Source organism: Streptopelia decaocto, assembly GCF_964273445.1.
Source record: "Streptopelia decaocto genome assembly, chromosome: 10".
Lineage (NCBI taxonomy): Eukaryota > Metazoa > Chordata > Aves > Columbiformes > Columbidae > Streptopelia > Streptopelia decaocto.
The window spans coordinates 19,915,571-19,932,004 of record NC_138665.1 but is presented as its reverse complement, the minus strand read 5'-3'; the positions used below and the strand labels follow the sequence as shown (position 1 = coordinate 19,932,004).

At 48.9% G+C, this 16,434-nt stretch overlaps 1 protein-coding gene across 5 annotated transcripts in view; it reads right to left on the bottom strand.

The window, feature by feature from the left end:
• Window positions 1-696: 696 nt before the first annotated feature.
• Window positions 697-16,434, bottom strand: part of CYSLTR1 (cysteinyl leukotriene receptor 1) — a 116,319-nt gene continuing 100,581 nt past the window's right edge. Inside the window, exons 4-6 of one of the 5 annotated variants that reach the window (XM_082061975.1) lie at window positions 14,163-14,264; window positions 11,312-13,588; window positions 697-3,325 (exon numbers count right to left, since the gene is read on the bottom strand). In XM_082061975.1, the coding sequence (XP_081918101.1) occupies window positions 2,245-3,279 (1,035 nt within the window). In that variant the 5' untranslated portion in view covers window positions 3,280-3,325; window positions 11,312-13,588; window positions 14,163-14,264 and the 3' untranslated portion in view covers window positions 697-2,244. Of the gene's footprint in view, window positions 3,326-6,706; window positions 6,939-11,311; window positions 13,589-14,162; window positions 14,265-16,101; window positions 16,173-16,434 lie in introns of those variants that run through there. The other 4 variants (XM_082061976.1, XM_082061974.1, XM_082061977.1 and 1 more) reach the window with 4 other exon arrangements.

Genomic DNA, 16,434 nt, shown 5'->3' with positions numbered 1-16,434 from the left:
CTGTTTACAGCACATACAAATGCCACAGTTTCTAACCCACCTCCTGACGGTAACGGCTCCTGTTTCTCAGCGTGTTTTTCTCTCCAGGTCGCCGTTCCCGAGCAAAACGCGACCAGCGTTTGCTGCCGGGGTGGCAATTCTGTGTGCGCCACCCAAGCAGGGGACAACCAGCTCCGCCTCTCACCTGGAGCTGGATCCTGCGCCTAGTTTGGGAGAAGCCAAGTCAAAACATCATTCTCAGCAGAATTTCCAACGCGGTGGAAATGCACGTGATGACAGACACCCAAACACGTCATCCTCACCGAAAGCATCGCTTCCCACCAAGGGGCTGACGAGCATTTTCTGGGTGTAAATACAGATTAACGGGGGTTCTTCACCTCCCAAGGGCTTTGGCTCCGCTGGGTCCCCACCCCAGCAGCCCCAGGTGCTGCCCCGAGTCCGGGCAATTTGGGCTCCAGCAAAGCCCGGTTTGGCTGGACCCAACTCAGCAACTTCTGCGCTGAAGTTTTTATTCTATCATTATTAACGATTATTCCATCACCATTACGCTCGAGCACCCTGTGTAGATTAAAATGGGTTGTAAGGGAGAAGAACCTGTATGCAGACACTTGAAAATGAAACACAGAAACCAGTAGTTGTTAAAATTTAACTTGCAACATTTTAATATTTAGCACTCTTTTTTTTAAATAGTCTCTCCTATTGCACAAAACCCACTGTTGTTTCTCTTGCCATAACCATTGTCTCATTAAAAAACAAAGGTAAGGAGGAAAAAAAATACCCCCGGTACAATAAAAACGCTTTGCAACACACAGGTGTTTATATATAGCTGTATATATATAGCTTTATTGTACAATACTTTAAAATTTGGGAACGTGCACACTATTTCTACATATTCTAAAACTCAGTTTTCCACAATGGTTTCTCTTTACTGTTGCGAAATGCCTTTAATGCTCGGAGACACAGCTATAATACTTAATGCCAGCCCTTGTAGGGAAGTTTTAGCCGAATCTCTTACACTTTCTCAGAGCTGTTTAAACAGTCAGACCTTGAACCGGCACCAAGTAACTTCATAAATACCATATGAAATCATACTTGCTATTCATTTATCAACCACTCGTCCAACAAAGAGTCTTAATCCTACAAGAATTCCTGTTTATCTCGATGTATCACGCACCTTGGGCAGGGCTTGGCAGCGCTGCTTTTCCACGCGTTTACTTGAAAAGCTCAGGAATGTTTCCTTCTGACCAAGATTCTGAAGTTGTTCTGTACATCAGAAAGGTCACCCAGCTGGGTTTGTCACCACGCTGGCCCCAAAAACCCAAGGGCCTTGGGTTGCCTCTTTTCTGCAAGGTGCGAGTGAGGCGAACGCTCTTGAACAGGATCAAAGATCATAGAAAGCTACTTTTAAAAAGGACTTTTTTTTTTTAAATTCGATGACTAGTTCGGAAATTCAACGTGATCCTGAGCACCCAGAGCTCGACTCTTGGGTAAAACCTCCCGAAGAACTGGAGGAATAATCCAGATCCTGCAGCCACCACTTCCAGGACCAGCCCCATCGAAATCAGTTTCAAATGCAGACTAGGACAGTGTGATTTTAAAACTGCTCCCCCAGACAAGATCAATCTAAAAGTTCAGGAAACCCTGGCAGATCTGCTGCCCCGGGAGAGCGTCCGAAGAGCGGCAGGTTGGGGTGGGAGAGGCACCAACCCTGCAAACCTCACACACAGAATCACGTTGGAAACCAAAATCCACAGCAGAAGCAGCTGGGGACAGGGCAGGAATTATCCTGGCGTCTGCTGTGTAAATAATTCAGCGGCTGTTTGAGGATCCAGTGAAAGCTCGGCCCTCATTACGTGCCAGCGGCTCCCCGAGCGCCGCGTCCAACAAATGTGTTTACATTTCCCACTGACTCAGGCAATTAACGCTCTTTGTGGAGCTGTGAAACGAAGCAAATGCCCAAATACAGGCTTTGAAGAGTTTGTTTATGCGAGTTTATCATCAGATCAACAGTTTTCTGGTGCTGGCTGGCGGTGGCTCCTCCATCCTCAGTGAATGTGCGTGTCCAAGCAGGGGCTGCCCATCCCCGACAGCGGCTGTACCACCGGGCAGCATAAATAATGGACCATCCGCTGTTATTATTACATGGCTAATTGCAACGAAGGCTTGCAAGCCTCCATCATGTCTTCTGGAGTTCTAAGATCTCCATTGCCCATCTAAGATCTTAGAGGAAGGTCTTGTCCCCCGCTATGAAGGGGCAACGGCCGCTCTTCCATCCTCCCTGTGGCTTTCTCCAAAGGGTTCCCCATCTTTCTCCTTAATGGAGAACTTTTTCCTGAAGGCTAGCGTTAAGCTGGAGGAAGAAGCCTTCCTAAACGTGGTGAGTCTCTTCCGAAAGTTGCCTCCCGAGAAGAAATAGAGAAGCGGGTCGAAGCAGCAGTTGGCAGCTGCCAAGGGGAGCGTCACCACCACCGATTTCTGGAGGTATATGGCGTCCTCGCAGCTGGTGTTCCTGAGCCGCAGCACGTGGAGGTGGACGGTCCGCAGGATGTGGTACGGGGTGAAGCTCACCAGGAAGGTGGCCGTCACGATGACGATCATCCAGACCGCCTTCTTGCGGTTGGCCTGGTTCTTCTTCATGGAATTTTTCAGTAAGGTCCTTACGATCAGGGTGTAGCAGATCGTTATGACAATAAAGGGAAAAACGAAGCCAATAAACAGGGCAATAAAATCGAGGATCACCACTAGATTTGTCTTCTGAGAGTCTTCCGGGGGTTCGAAGCACTTGGTCTTGTTGCCATGTTGGTATGTCCCGTTTCGCAGGAAGGGAGCACTCGTCAGGGTGACAAAGATCCAGATGCCGACACAGACAAATTTAGCTTTCCTCTGCGTTACCAGGTTGATGTTCTGGACGGGAAAAACGATGGCGATGCAGCGGAAGAAGCTCATTGCCGTCATGAAAAAGATGCTGCAATACAGGTTGACGTACAAGGCGTACGAACTGACCCTGCAGAGGAAATCGCTGAAGAACCAGTTGCCTTTGTGCACGTAGTAGACGACGCGCAGGGGCAGGGTGCAGACGCAGAGGAAGTCGGACACGGCCAGGTTCAGCAGGTACACCTGGAAGGCCGTCTTCTGCCGGTAGGTTTTGATGAGGACGTACAGCACAACGCCGTTGCCAACGAAGCCCATAATGCTGATCATGGAGTAGAGCGTGGAGTAGACGCGGTTTCGGAAGTCGTCGATGGAGTGATGGCACGACAGGTTATCGAACGGCGTCATGTTCCCTGGCTGGGGCACCGATTCCGCCTGGCGATGAACGTCAGGCCTAAGGATGGAAAACTCGGGTGAGTTATGTAGAGCGACACACAAAATTAAAATGTCATTTTTAAATAGGAGGAGAAACCTGTTATCTCATATAGGAGAAAACAGCAGGAAGGGATGTGGATAGGCTTTATCATAACTATTTTCTACAGCCACCTTTCTTAACGTGGTGCCAACAGCTGGTGTGTAAAGATGAGTCACGCTTTCATAAGTCCTCACTACTGGCAGCATCTTCCTTCCACTGAATTACCAAAAAGCCCCAACTCCTCACAAAGCCAGTAGCTGCTCATTAAAACAGCAGAGAGGATTGACGAAGGTGGCAGTGGCACTATGCAGTTTAAAATATAAAGACCAGACCTGGACCCTAACGACTGCTCAGTCCTGCCCCTCCCATGGCCAACGCCGCCTCCCCACACTGCACCTTCACGCCCGCCAGACTTTCATGAAATGGTATTATTTCCTTTTGGTATTCGAGTGCAGCGAGACATGACATTCTCAATTTGGGTTGTCCTAAAGCAAAGTAAGAGAAAAATATGCACGTATTTTCCCCATTCGTTTTCAATTTCTAATGGTTCAAATGCAAAATCTCACTTGCAGTTGGAGCGCATGACAAACCCCATGGTCGGACCTGCAGGGTACACAAAGGCTGAAATAACAGGATTTGAGAAAAACAATGATGAAAGAAACAGACAGGACGAGGTCGGTTATGAGAACCCACACCATATATGTGCTCAAACCTGATGTTACATGGTACGTATTTTCAGCCACACAAATAATCTGGCAGCATTAGAGTCTCTGTCTCTCTCCAGGCTTTACTGGGAGTTCAGGAGCACACTGAGATGCTCAAGGCTTCCAGTTTTCAGTCGGGTTTCAGCAATTTGGGAGTTTGTACTCTAAAAACAGCCCTTTGATTAGCTGCAATGCACAAAGTACATGAAAGCTCAACAGATACCAGTGATGTGGCACAGGCAGGAGAGGAGGCAAAACCTGCTATGAGAGAGGATATTTTCTTCTTCCCCTTGGGTATTTGCGAGTCACTGCACAGAAGTCTTTAGCAAGAAGAGGCAGCCAAGACTCGACACGGTTCTGTCAAAAGCCATGGATCAGTATGTGATCGCTTACAGTATGCAAAAATGAAACTTATCTAGCGATGCTCATTACAAATAAGCTGAGAATCAGAGAGAAGGAGTGAGTTTGCAGCCGTGTCCTCTCCCCGTCCCTCTGGCAACCTGGTGGTGGCAGAACCCAGACAGCGGCCCCAGCTGGGAAGAGTCTGGGTTCCCCACGATGGGCAGCCCAGAGCGGGTCTGAGCACCAGGGACTGTCCCCAGCAGCTTCTCGTGGCTCCAGCTGCCCCTGCTCTGCGGGACTGGCCAGCGACACGGGGCTGCTGCCCCACGGGCACCGCGCCGGGGACATGGAGCCCTGGGATATGCCGGAGATCCAACCTCCACCCCACACCACTGGCATCCTCACATCGCCCGAGGTCTTCACTGCAGGCTTGAACTTCAGCTTATGGAAAGAGCAACACTCCAATAATGCTTTGAAATCTCTAAGATGGGGCTAAAATTAAGTTTGCGGTAACATTGGTCTGATTTTAACCAATTGATTGGGAGTGGCAGGTAGCGCAATATTATCTGAAAAAAGCTGCAGGATCCCATTTCCTTGCTTTTATCCATCAAGATAATCTGACGCAGGTGATCAAGCTCTTACTACCATTACTCCTATTGCTGGGTTAATGCCTGCCGAGTTATGCACTGTAAGAACACATTGAGATTAGTGGCTCAATTATCTTATTAATATGAAAACTCATAGAGGTAAAATCTCTGTGCCTACCAAGGCATCCTGTATCAGTTCTTTCTCAGACATTAAAAACCAAAACATAATCAAGGTATTTGAGATTAAGAGGCTGGAATAATCTCTTTTGTACACTGAGTCTTTTTTCACCCCCAGACATGTAAGACCAGTATGAAGAAGGAGCAGCAAACGGGACAGACTGGGCTGTGTGGTGAACCCAGTGGATCAACACGGATCTTTTGGCTAAAAGCAACAACGTGATGTAATATGCTCAGAGAAGGGAAGAGATTGCGGATGGAGAAACGCGCACGATGGGGCGCAGGGAGCCGGGCAGAACCGCGTCTCCCAGCAGCACATTTTGGGTCTGGTTGCTGCAAAGGCACCGCTGTGGAGTTCTGCCCAAGAGATAACCTGCAGATATCGCTGAACGTCTCAGCCCATCGTCTGCTCAGATAAACTTCCTTATTTCATCTCAACGCCTATTTGTGTGCACTTCTTAAGGGCACTGAGCCGGATTATAAACTTTTTACCTCCTTTGAGGACCAAATTTCAGTCTTTCAGCTGCTATTCTTAAAGATATTAGCAGAGAGTGGGCAACCACACAAGGAGTTTGTCTAAAAGATACCAAAACCATCTATCTATCCATCTATCCATCCATCTATCCATCCATCTATCATACTTCTAAACATAACTTACAATGTCTTTTGTAACCAAAAGGAAGACTGACGATTACAATACTGAAGCGGGCTGCTAAAGTGTAAGAGAGCTCCACACCTAGAAATATACATGTAAAACCCCCAAAACCCCACAGAACACCATTTCCCAGCTGAGGCTTTAAACCAGGTTTGCATCACAAACTGAAGACAAATGTCACTTCTGCCACTTCTTTGTTTGTACCGTCATGGTTCACCGAACCATTTGTTTATGTGCTGGTGATTTCAGCTCGTTAGGAATGTACACAAGTGAGAGGAAGCAGTGATGGTTGGCTGAGAAAAGTATCCCAAACTAAGCCAAACTCTAAAAAAAAATCATTATTCTCCAAGTCTCATGCACCACAGCTAGATTTATAGTTGCCATAAATAATCATAAATAGATTATATTAAATTGAATCACACGAGCAAGAAGCACGCCACCAAAGATGCTACTGCTGGTTCTGAGCTCAGAGATGAAGCACCAGGAGTCCTCAGGAGTGTTCTGAGGGCTGATTTGGGGTGAACCCAATGTTCGGTGGAGGAGGCACAGAAACTGCCCCAAAACTCCGAATAAGCTTCAAAAACTCGCTTCTCTGAGGGGACAGAGTCGGCTCTTAGAAAGAGGAACAGAACGGAAAACCGAAGCAAGCAGCGGCCGCTAATTAATAACCCAGCTCATCAGCGCCCTTGGGCTGCAAACCGCTATGCCGGAGCTCCGCGGCTGCTCAAGGCGGCGGACACGGCGACGGAGCCGGCGACGGACACGGCGACGGACACGGCGACAGAGCCGGCGACCGGCCGGTCCCGTCCCCCCCAGTCCCGGGTCCCTCCGCTCGGGCAGCGCCAGGGACCCCGTCCCGACCCGCACCCCCGGGTGACCCCCGGCGAGGACTCACCGCCGCCCGGCCGATCGCTGAGCGCCGCCCGAGCCGCCCTCCGCCGCCCTTAAGCCGGGGCGAGCCCCGGGGAGGGGCCCGTCCCGCCCCCGCCCCCGGCCCGGCCCGGACCCCCGGCTGTCCCCTCCCCGCTCCCCTGGGACGGCGGGCGGGGGAACCGGCGGCTTTTCGCGTCCTGCGGAGCTGCCGCCCCCGCGGGGCAGCGGGGAAGCGTTTAGCGGGGTGGGGTGGTCGGTCTCTTCACGGAAGTAGCAAGAGACAGTGTGAGAGGAAACGGCCTCAAGTTGCGCCCGGGGAGGCTGAGGTTGGATCTGGGGAACAATTTCTTCCCCAAAGGGCTGTGGGGCATTGGAACAGGCTGCCCAGGGCAGTGCTGGAGTCACCATCCCTGGAGGGCTGGACAGACGGACATGAGGTTCTCAGGACATGGGGCAGGGACAGGGGTGGGGTAACAGTTGGACTTGATGATCTTAAAGGTCTTTTCCAAGCAAAACGGTTCTGTGATTCTTTACGCTGCACCTACTGCAGCATCGAAGACAGCCCTGCAGGATAACTCCCCATGAAGATCCCAAACTGTCCTCCTGTGCATCCCTGGGACCCGCCTGCTGCTGGTGTCCCAGATGCAACCTTGTCCAGCTCCTTTTCAGCAACCAGGTGGTGTAACCGTGACCCCAGGTGCTCCTGCCGAAAATGCGCCAGCATCACCACAGCTTTTCCACGGTGCTGTGTGCTCGGGTGACCGCTTGGATGAATTTTGAGCCAATTTTTCTGCCCCAGCTCCATTTTGATGGCCGGTTTGGGAGCTGCCGCAGACCTGCATGTTCTCCAGCTGGGCAAGGACAGGCTGGTTGCACAGTCCCCCAGATGGGATCCAAAGTGAGGAAGCACACAACTGGGAAACTGGTAGCTTGACAACATCATGGGGGGGCAAATGCAAACGGGGCAGCCTTGGCTGCACACCAGCAGCGGGACAGGTTGGTGCCCAGTAAAACCTCTGGAGTGCTGGGCTGGTTACTGGGAAATTGCACTGGTGGGGGGAAGATCTTTTCACCTTGTGGCAAGTCTGAAAAATCGCCACGCACATGCTGAGGGGCCTCCAAGCACTTTGCTGCTCACCTGTTTAAAAAAGGGAGGTCACACAGAAACATGCTCTGTGTTGACTTCGAGTTGCACTGGACCAACTGATGCACCAAACCAGCTTTTTTCCTGCTCTCAGGGGCAAACTTTGCCCCTGTGCTGTCCTGGAAGTGGTGGCATCTCCCCGCCTTGCGCAGAATCGAGGTTCCCAAAGGTAGAGCTGGGGCAACCTGGACCATAGACACCTGCAGAGCTGTCTGGGCTGTCCCCACAGCCCCCGTGTCCGTGGGGGTGACAAGGAGGAGCACGGCTCTGCCAGCCCCTCCTTGGAGCAGGACAGTCATGCAGAGCCGCTGCAGTGGCCAAGGAACAGCTCTGATGCTCATCTGGAACCCAGAAAGGTGATTTTTTTTCCATGTGATCCCAGATGACCTCCGGTTGTAACTCCAATAATAATAAGCTTTAGCTTCTCGTGGGAAACACCAACATTGAGTAAACGTGCTTCCTCAGAATTAAGGATTAACTTCCAAAGAAGCAGGGAGAAAACAAATCCTAGTACCCAAGAGATCCTGTAAATGCTGCTCTCTGCTCACGGGACGGACGTCTCTCCACGTCCTGCTGTTCTCAAGGCATCTCTGTGGCGTGGGGGTCGTGCAAGGAGATCCATCCCTTCCATCCATGTCCCCACGCGAGGGTCCCCGGGGCTGCTCCTGTCCACGGCCCATTTTCTGCTCAGCAGGACACCCTGCACCGTCATTTAGCAGCGCTCGGTGCGGGAAGGAATCATTCCTGCTGTAGAGCACGGGTGGCATCCCAAGAGAGCTGGAAGGGTGCGGAGCTGAACAGAGCTGAGCAGCTGCAGAGCACTAGTTACACATTTTGCCATCTCAAACCTTTTCAATAAATGATTGAGAATGAAATAAATGCTACCATGTCAATGAACTCATGATTACTCTCTAGGAATAAACCACAAGTAAGATCAGAAGCACACTGGAGGCTGCTCTTGTGGAAGGACGGTGGGTGATGGTCTCTCTGGAGATTGTTACAGCAGGTTCTGCCAGGGCTGCACACTTTTCCTTTTGTACTTTCATGTTTTATTTAAGTGTCGCTGCACTCGGCCACCTCAGAAAGCTGCTGTTCAGTCAAATCATGGGATCATTCAGGCTGGAGGGGACCTCAGGAGACCTCTAGTCCAACCTCATGCCCAAACCAGGCCAGGCTGCTCAGGGTTTTGTCCCACCTGCTCTTGAAGACTTTCAAGGATGGAGGTCCAAGGGCCTCCGAGACTGGGCAACCCATCGCACCACCTGCAATCTCCAACACTGCAAACTGGTTCTATAGTTTGCTTTAGTTGTGGTGCATGTGCTGGTATTACTCCATTCTGCTCTTCCTTCTGCTTTTTTTGGTACCTTTTTTTGCTATTCCTTCTGCTTTTTACTGCTTGGTTTTGTTATTCCTTCTTCTTTTTATTTTTGCCGTTCCCTTTTCTCTTCTTTTCTCTCTCTCAAGAACAGGAAGATTTCTCGTTGCAAGGTCAGGCTGAGGTTGGTGTGGGTTCCAGATGCTGCTCCAGATGTGCTGGCAGAAGAGCCAGAGTTTTGGTGTGGGAAGATTTTCCTCACCAGATTCCTAAGAAGCCAAAACTGCAGCTCGGATCCAACGAGGCCCACAAAGCCACGTGGTATTTGATGGGGACCAGGCACTAGGACGTTCACTGGATGTATCTGCACTGTGAGGAGCTGGATCAACCCTTTTGTCTTCTGGGATGGGTGGCTGACCCCGACACCGTGGGGACCTCCACACTCCAGGGAAAGGCTGGATCCACAGCACACACACCCGGTTACCCGAGAGAGGACCAAGCAGACCTCCTTGGCCACAGGTGACCGGCCCTGGGGACAGCCGGCACTGCTGGGTGGGACAGGCCACGGTGACTCTGCTCCCCCTGTTTGTGCAGGGGAAGATCTTCAGGCCACTGAGGGCTGACTCAGAGGCACAGCAGGGAAGTGCCAGCAGTGCGGTGTCCCCCACACACCACGCAAGGTCACCTCCTTGCTCTTCTTCCCCCTTCCTGTAAGTCCAAACAGAGCTAATGTGCCATGGGGAGTGACAACACAAAGTCTCAAGAAATGGCACAGGTTGGGTTTGACAAGGAATTGTTGGGGGGCGCAGTGCAAAGGTGGAGAAGATGGCAACAAGAACATGCACGTGTGAGGGCCAAGCGTGGACAGAGGAGATAACCACAGGCCAACAGAAGGGGAGGGCTCCCCAGGGGAGCCCCTGGATGCACCAGCCCCATCTTCTGCTTGGTTTTTAGGGACTGATGTCAATATGTGTGGCCCTTACTGGCAGTTGTGAGAAGCTGCTCCATCCCAACCATAGGACACCAAGGGAGCTCCCTGTTCCCTGATTTCTGTGGGAGAAAAATGGAGCTGGGGAACGTTCTGTGAAGAAAACCTCAGCCCTTGTTACTCACATAATGAAGCTGTTGCTTATATGGCACTGCAAATACCACCTTTTTAACTAGCTGCTGTGGAGAAGAGGACTGAGAGGAGTCGAAGCTTCTGCACTCTCTCTAGTCAGCGTTTTTTGGAATAAAGCACTTGCTGTCCTGAGATAAATGAAACAAGTTACTACCAGAAACAGCTGCAAGAACAGCCCTCGGACAATCCCATCATTGTTACCCGAAATATTTGGAGAATTACGTTATTCTTTTGCGGGCACAGATCCCTCTTCTCAAAAAGAAGCAGGAATGGGCATGGGCGACTAATCTGGGAAATGACAGAAGACGTCGGCCAGGCAACAATGTTGTTTCCGTTTGATCAAAGAAGATGGGGTTCATGTGGTTGCCACTCCAGATGCAAACCAAAAGGTGAGAGATTGTGCTGCCTTTTCTGAGAAGCGGAGCAGAGCTGTGGTCCCCACCGCAGAGGGACGGGGACGGGTTTGGGTACGGGGCTGTCCTGGGGTGCTGCAGCCCCGTGCTCCGCGGTGCCCCTGCACCCCATCCTTGCTTTGGAAAGGTCTTTGGGAGCAGCGATTGTAGGGGCTTCTGCCAGGGAGAATTCCTGGAAGTTGGGCTTTTTGGGGGGCCATTTAACCTGCTCTGATCCTTTCACCTCGTGCAAAATGAAAAGATGGGCTTCTCAGGCCAAAATTCCAGACAAAGACCCCCAGACGTCCAGGGAAGTTTCAGATTGGATATTAGGAAAAAGTTCTTCACGGAGAGTGTTGTAAAGCAGTGCAACAGGCTGCCCAGGGCAGTGGTGGGGTCACCATCTCTGGAGGGGTTTAAAAACTGTTTAGATGAGGTTCTTAGGGACATGGGTTAGTGCCAGAGTTAGGTTATGGTCAGACTCGATGATCTTGAGGGTCATTTCCATCCAAAATGATTCTATGATTCCTTTTGGTGGGGTTGCGCTGGTGAGGGACCACCAAACCATGAGAACTGGCCCATGTGCAATCAGCTGTTCATACTCCGTACAAGAACACTACGTATGTGCTGGTAAAAGATAAGGTTTGAATTTTTACCTTTCTGTAGGCAGGATGGGGTTGGCTTTACCAGACGCTGAACACCTCCAGGTCTTGCCGTGTTTGATGGCAGGAAGGGATTCCTGGTGTCTTGCAGCTCAGTGTCCTAAGTCCCTTGTATGGTCAACCACCTTAGAAAGGAGAGAAGTTAGAGACACCATGAAGTCTTTTGGACTGCTGGTTTGAAAACCTGGGTTTCCTTGGGTTTTTTGATGGTTCCAACGTGTCAACCTGTGACACGCAGAACAGCCGCACTGCCAGGAGATGCTGCCCTGATAGCGCCCATCGCTGCTTCCCCTTCCTGTTGTGTACATGTGAAAACAGCGTTTCAGCAGATGGCTGAGATACAGGTTTCTTTAAGCTGCGTCTCCATAACTTCACAAGTCACAGTGCTGACACAACAGTCAAGAAATGAGAAATGATCCGTGTCACTTTGCGGGTGACACGTTTGCAGGCAAAAGCAGCAGAATGTTTTCCCATTCCCTGAGGCTTCATTTAGCAGGAGCTGGGAAATTATATTGATACTCCTGGGTTTGTTAGAACTGCTGCGAAATCTGCATTATGCTGTCCAAAGTATTCTATGATTCTAATATTTGTTTTTGCAGAACGGGACATTTATTGGCCCTTAGGCTGGACCCGGGTGTGAGGGTCTGTGCAGCTCAGGAGGGACTTTAGGCTTTGAAATCTGGGTTAGTTAAAGTCTGGCCAGCTAATCTCAACCAGCATTTACTTTCAAGCTGACAAAAGGTTGTGCTTTGATTTGCTACTTTTGTTTCAGATACTGGCACCAGCTTTATTGCTTCTTACCTTTTTAATTGGTAAAAAAAAATATTCCGACACACAAATTTTAAAAAATAAAGCCTACCAGTGATTTTTGTTCCAGTTTCTTTCCCACCCCCCATAGTAAAGCAGCATTCTAATCCTCCGAAGTTCATTTGCTGATAGCAGTGTGTTCTGATTACATGAACTACCATTTTCTCTGGAAGATAAGAAAACAAACTCATCCCTGGGAAGTTCAACAGGAGACAAGAAAACATTTCTCGTGGGGAAGTTTTTGCTTAATTTTCTTTTGGAAAGTAATAAAAATATCCATGAATAGTATATACGAGTTGTCCATCTCTTTTTGAAAAGGGAATGGCATAAACAGCACAAAAATATGTGAATTTTTGGCATCAGGACTTGCATCATTTGGAAATTCGTTTACAATCTAAACTGAAAGGCACATCTGTGTGCGTTACTGAATCTGAGCACTGACACAGACACTCTACAATTAACCCAACCTTTCTTTATCTAGTACCTCATTTGATACACATCGCCGTTGGGTATTTGAGGATGGCCAGATAGTTATCTATGACACATCGTAAGTCAAGTACATTACCACAGAACATCAGAGGCCGCGTTCATCTCGTATTTCAGCAACACTGTAGAATGTGCCAACTGGCTTCCAGCAGAGGCTTTTCTTGGGAAACTTCTACCAGGACACAAACCCTTTCAGCAGAACAACACGGTCGCTGTACCAACGCACCACATGGAAACCAGCCCCAGGTGTTCCTTAGGTTGCCCCGTGCTGGTGTGTTCCACCCTCAGCTCTGGGAAAGCCCCTCACTTCAAATGGCCTCATTTGTGCTTTGAGATTTGTTTTTTTAATTAAGAAAAAATACCAGATGAGCTAAAACCTGCACGATTAATCTTTGCTGATTAAACACATGCCTTAACCTTTTAATTACTTCCTTTATCTACCAGCATCTCTCATTTTATCAAGGTTCCACCTACGCTTATCTGCTCTTATTCACAGTTTTGGCCTGGAAACACAAGGATGTGACCGAGGAAGCTGGTTCCAAGGAGAAAACTCATTCTTCAGTTCCTACCCATTAACTGCCAGGTCAGCCCGCAGTGAGTAGCCTGGTAGCTCTGCACACAGAGGTTACTTTGCCCCATCGTAGACGCTGGGAAGAGGGGCTGGTTGCTCCATGGAGTGACCGGGATGCTCAACTTGTTGATCTCAACTTGCAACAGATCTGGAACAGGGAACATCTTCACTGTTTTGTGCAAAGAGCGTCTGTCTTATTATTTCTTCTGAGGATAATGTCCCTTGATTTCTGGGCTATGCTTAGGTCACATGAATAATCTATATCAGGAGGATGATGCTGTTACTGGCTGGTTCATGCGAGGAAAGGTCCATGTCCACCGCTAAGCTGGGATCACTGGTTGGAGATCAGCAGTCCTGGCCTGCCAGCATCTGCAAAGGAGCAAATTGCCACTGGTATTAGATGGACCCTGCATGAGAGGGGAGAAAAATAAGGTGTTAGAAGGGTATCATTAAAAAAAGTGCAAAACCAACATGGCAAAAGCCTGATGAAGCCCTCAGAGAAAGGAGGCTGCGAGCTGTGAGGATGGTTAAACATGCGCCTCCGTGTTGATGCAGAGGGGTTTGCAACGAGCTAAAGTATCCAGGGGCTAATGCCAACCCAAACAGAAAATGACCAAAACAACTGACTTGGAATCAAAATAAACCGCAGCACATAACAGCAACACAGCAACAGAGAAACATTTTGCCTCATCTAACAACTAATGCAAGGGTAGGATTCGCAATTGCATTGGGAGAATTTAAGGCAACAAGAACTGAGACATCCAGCATGAGAATAATCAATACAGATCGGCAGATATGCAAAGTGAAGTGGGTAAAGACACCAGAGGAAACACTGTTAGAAATTTCCTGTTCTCTAAGCATTCAAGTGCTCTTCTTGTTAGCGTTTGGTCTGGGGGGGTTTTGTTGCATTTGTTTTTTCTTTCTCTTGTTGATTTAAAAGGAAAACTGTAAAGAGGAGAGCGCTGGTGAATGCTGACATACCCAACAGGCTCTTTGTTCAAATCTGAGATTCAGATAAGGAGACTTTAGATCCCAGCAATCTGCTCTCACAGCCACCAGTGTCCACCTTCAGCATTTCTGCTTCTGGAGCAGATGGTGGAAGGTATCACCAGGAAGTTTTATGAAATAGTAGGAGTTTGGTCTTTAATAGTTACATCCTCTTATTTCCTGAATGCCACTGGTGTCACCTTCTCGGTCAGAGAGAAGACTTGTGTGGCATTTACCACCACGCCGAGCTGCTTTTTCTCTTATCCCTTTGCTATCCACTGCTTCAAAACTTCCCATATTTCTGCCCCATACTTTCCACTTGGATTTAATTAAGCCATAAACTGCTAATCAGCCCCAGAATTGCCTTCCCTGGGCTGTGAACTGAGCCCTATAATTATATAACCTGCTGCTCTCTGCGGCTTCTCTTATCTGTCATGCTGAGAAGCGGGTGCTTTTTTATTCAAAACAAAAGCCCAAACCCTCACTGGAGAAGGAAGCAACTGTTTTTCTGCCCTGATTCAGCTGCTTTGCGCATTGCCACTGTCTGCGGGATGAAAAGTTCATTTTGGCTTTACTGAGCAAGCTAAGTATCATGTAAGGCATATCTTTGCAGATTTAAGAATCTCTCAAAAAAGGAGAAAAATGGGCTGAAGAGGATCACACTTTTCCTTCCCTTGCTCAGCTCCACGTACAACTGGCAGCCTCTGGTTAGAAGCTTTGTTTTCCACTGGACTGAAACCCAGAGGATTTTCCTATAGGTGTTGTACAGGATCTGCCAACGGGCACCTGCAGGAGTTTTCATGAACAGGCATTTGCTCTTCATTACCTCAAAAGCAATGGATGTTTTGACGTCATAGAATCATTTTGGTTGGATGACACCCTCAAGATCATCGAGTCCAACCATCAACCCACCCCTGTCCCTGCCCCATGTCCTGAGAACCTCATGTCCGTCTGTCCAACCCCCCAGAGCTGGTGGCTCCAGCACTGCCCTGGGCAGCCTGTTCCAATGCCCCACAGCCCTTTGGGGAAGAAATTGTTCCCCACATCCAACCTCAACCTCCCCTGGCGCAACTTGAGGCCATTTCCTCTCATCCTATCACTTGCTACTCAAGAAAAGAGAATGAAAATGAAAATACTCTGCCAGTTTCCCATGGGGGATGACAAATAACATACCCTGTCCAGCAGATACCAGTGGAGCTTTTGCAAAATGGAGATGTACTCATGTTGAAATTAATGCCATTTTAGTCTCTTCCAGTAAACGTCCAAGTTCCGAGAAGCAAAGAGCTAATGGAGTGTCATAGTCACTGCCTATAAAGACTGGAATTTGTTATCCATTGCCAAGCAATGTCTTAATCACCCCTGTGGTGCTTCTGGTCCATCATTTTGTGACTTACGGGATGCAGGTCACCAATCGGTGCCCACTGATGGAGACAGTTCTTTCCTCGACTTTCTATGGGCTCCCTGAAGCCAGTTTTAGGAGGTTTCATTTCACTCAAAGTACATGTTGATATAAAGCACACCAGCACAGTGGTATCTGATTATTTTATGGCTTTTGGTGCATCCAAACCACGTTGGTTTTGCAAGGTCAGGCTCAGGAGCGACTTCTGACTTTGGACCGACACAAAAACCCGTGTCCAACTCCAGCCTCTTCTCTAGAGAATTCAGACTTCCCTGCAAACTGCACATATCTGAGAGATTTATGGTGCTCCCTGAAGATCATCCTGCGTCAGGAAAATTGGCCTTTTTTGGCCATCTGAGTGGTTCTAGGATAAATCAGCTAAACTGCTGCTTAACTTACAGGCTGAGACTGACAGGGCATTGATGTTAAAGGGTGCTTGTTGAGATACTTGTGCTTAACCCGGTGGCTGCTCTCATTTCGTGCCCGCCCAATGTGACACCTAACAACCGACTTCTGCTTTGTCTTCCGATTCATCTGCCCATGTTCATGTTCCTCCATTGCCTTCCAAAATCAAATTCCCGCTTCTCATTCCCACCTTCAAAGTTCTGCATTAGAACAGAATTAAAAAGCATCAAGCTGATGTTTTCCAAACTCGCAGAGAAACCATAAGCCCTCCGTTCCGCTGAAGCCTTGGTCTGTTCCATTAGTTATTTAGTGGTCCTTGTATGCATTATTATTTCTGTGTTGTGTTTTCTTTCTAGTTTTTCCCACAATGTTTTTTTGCTAAGGCTCAGCAGGACTCCATAGAACAGGATCATCATTATTTAGCCTTTATTTTTGTTTTACAAACATCAGGGATTTGGGAGG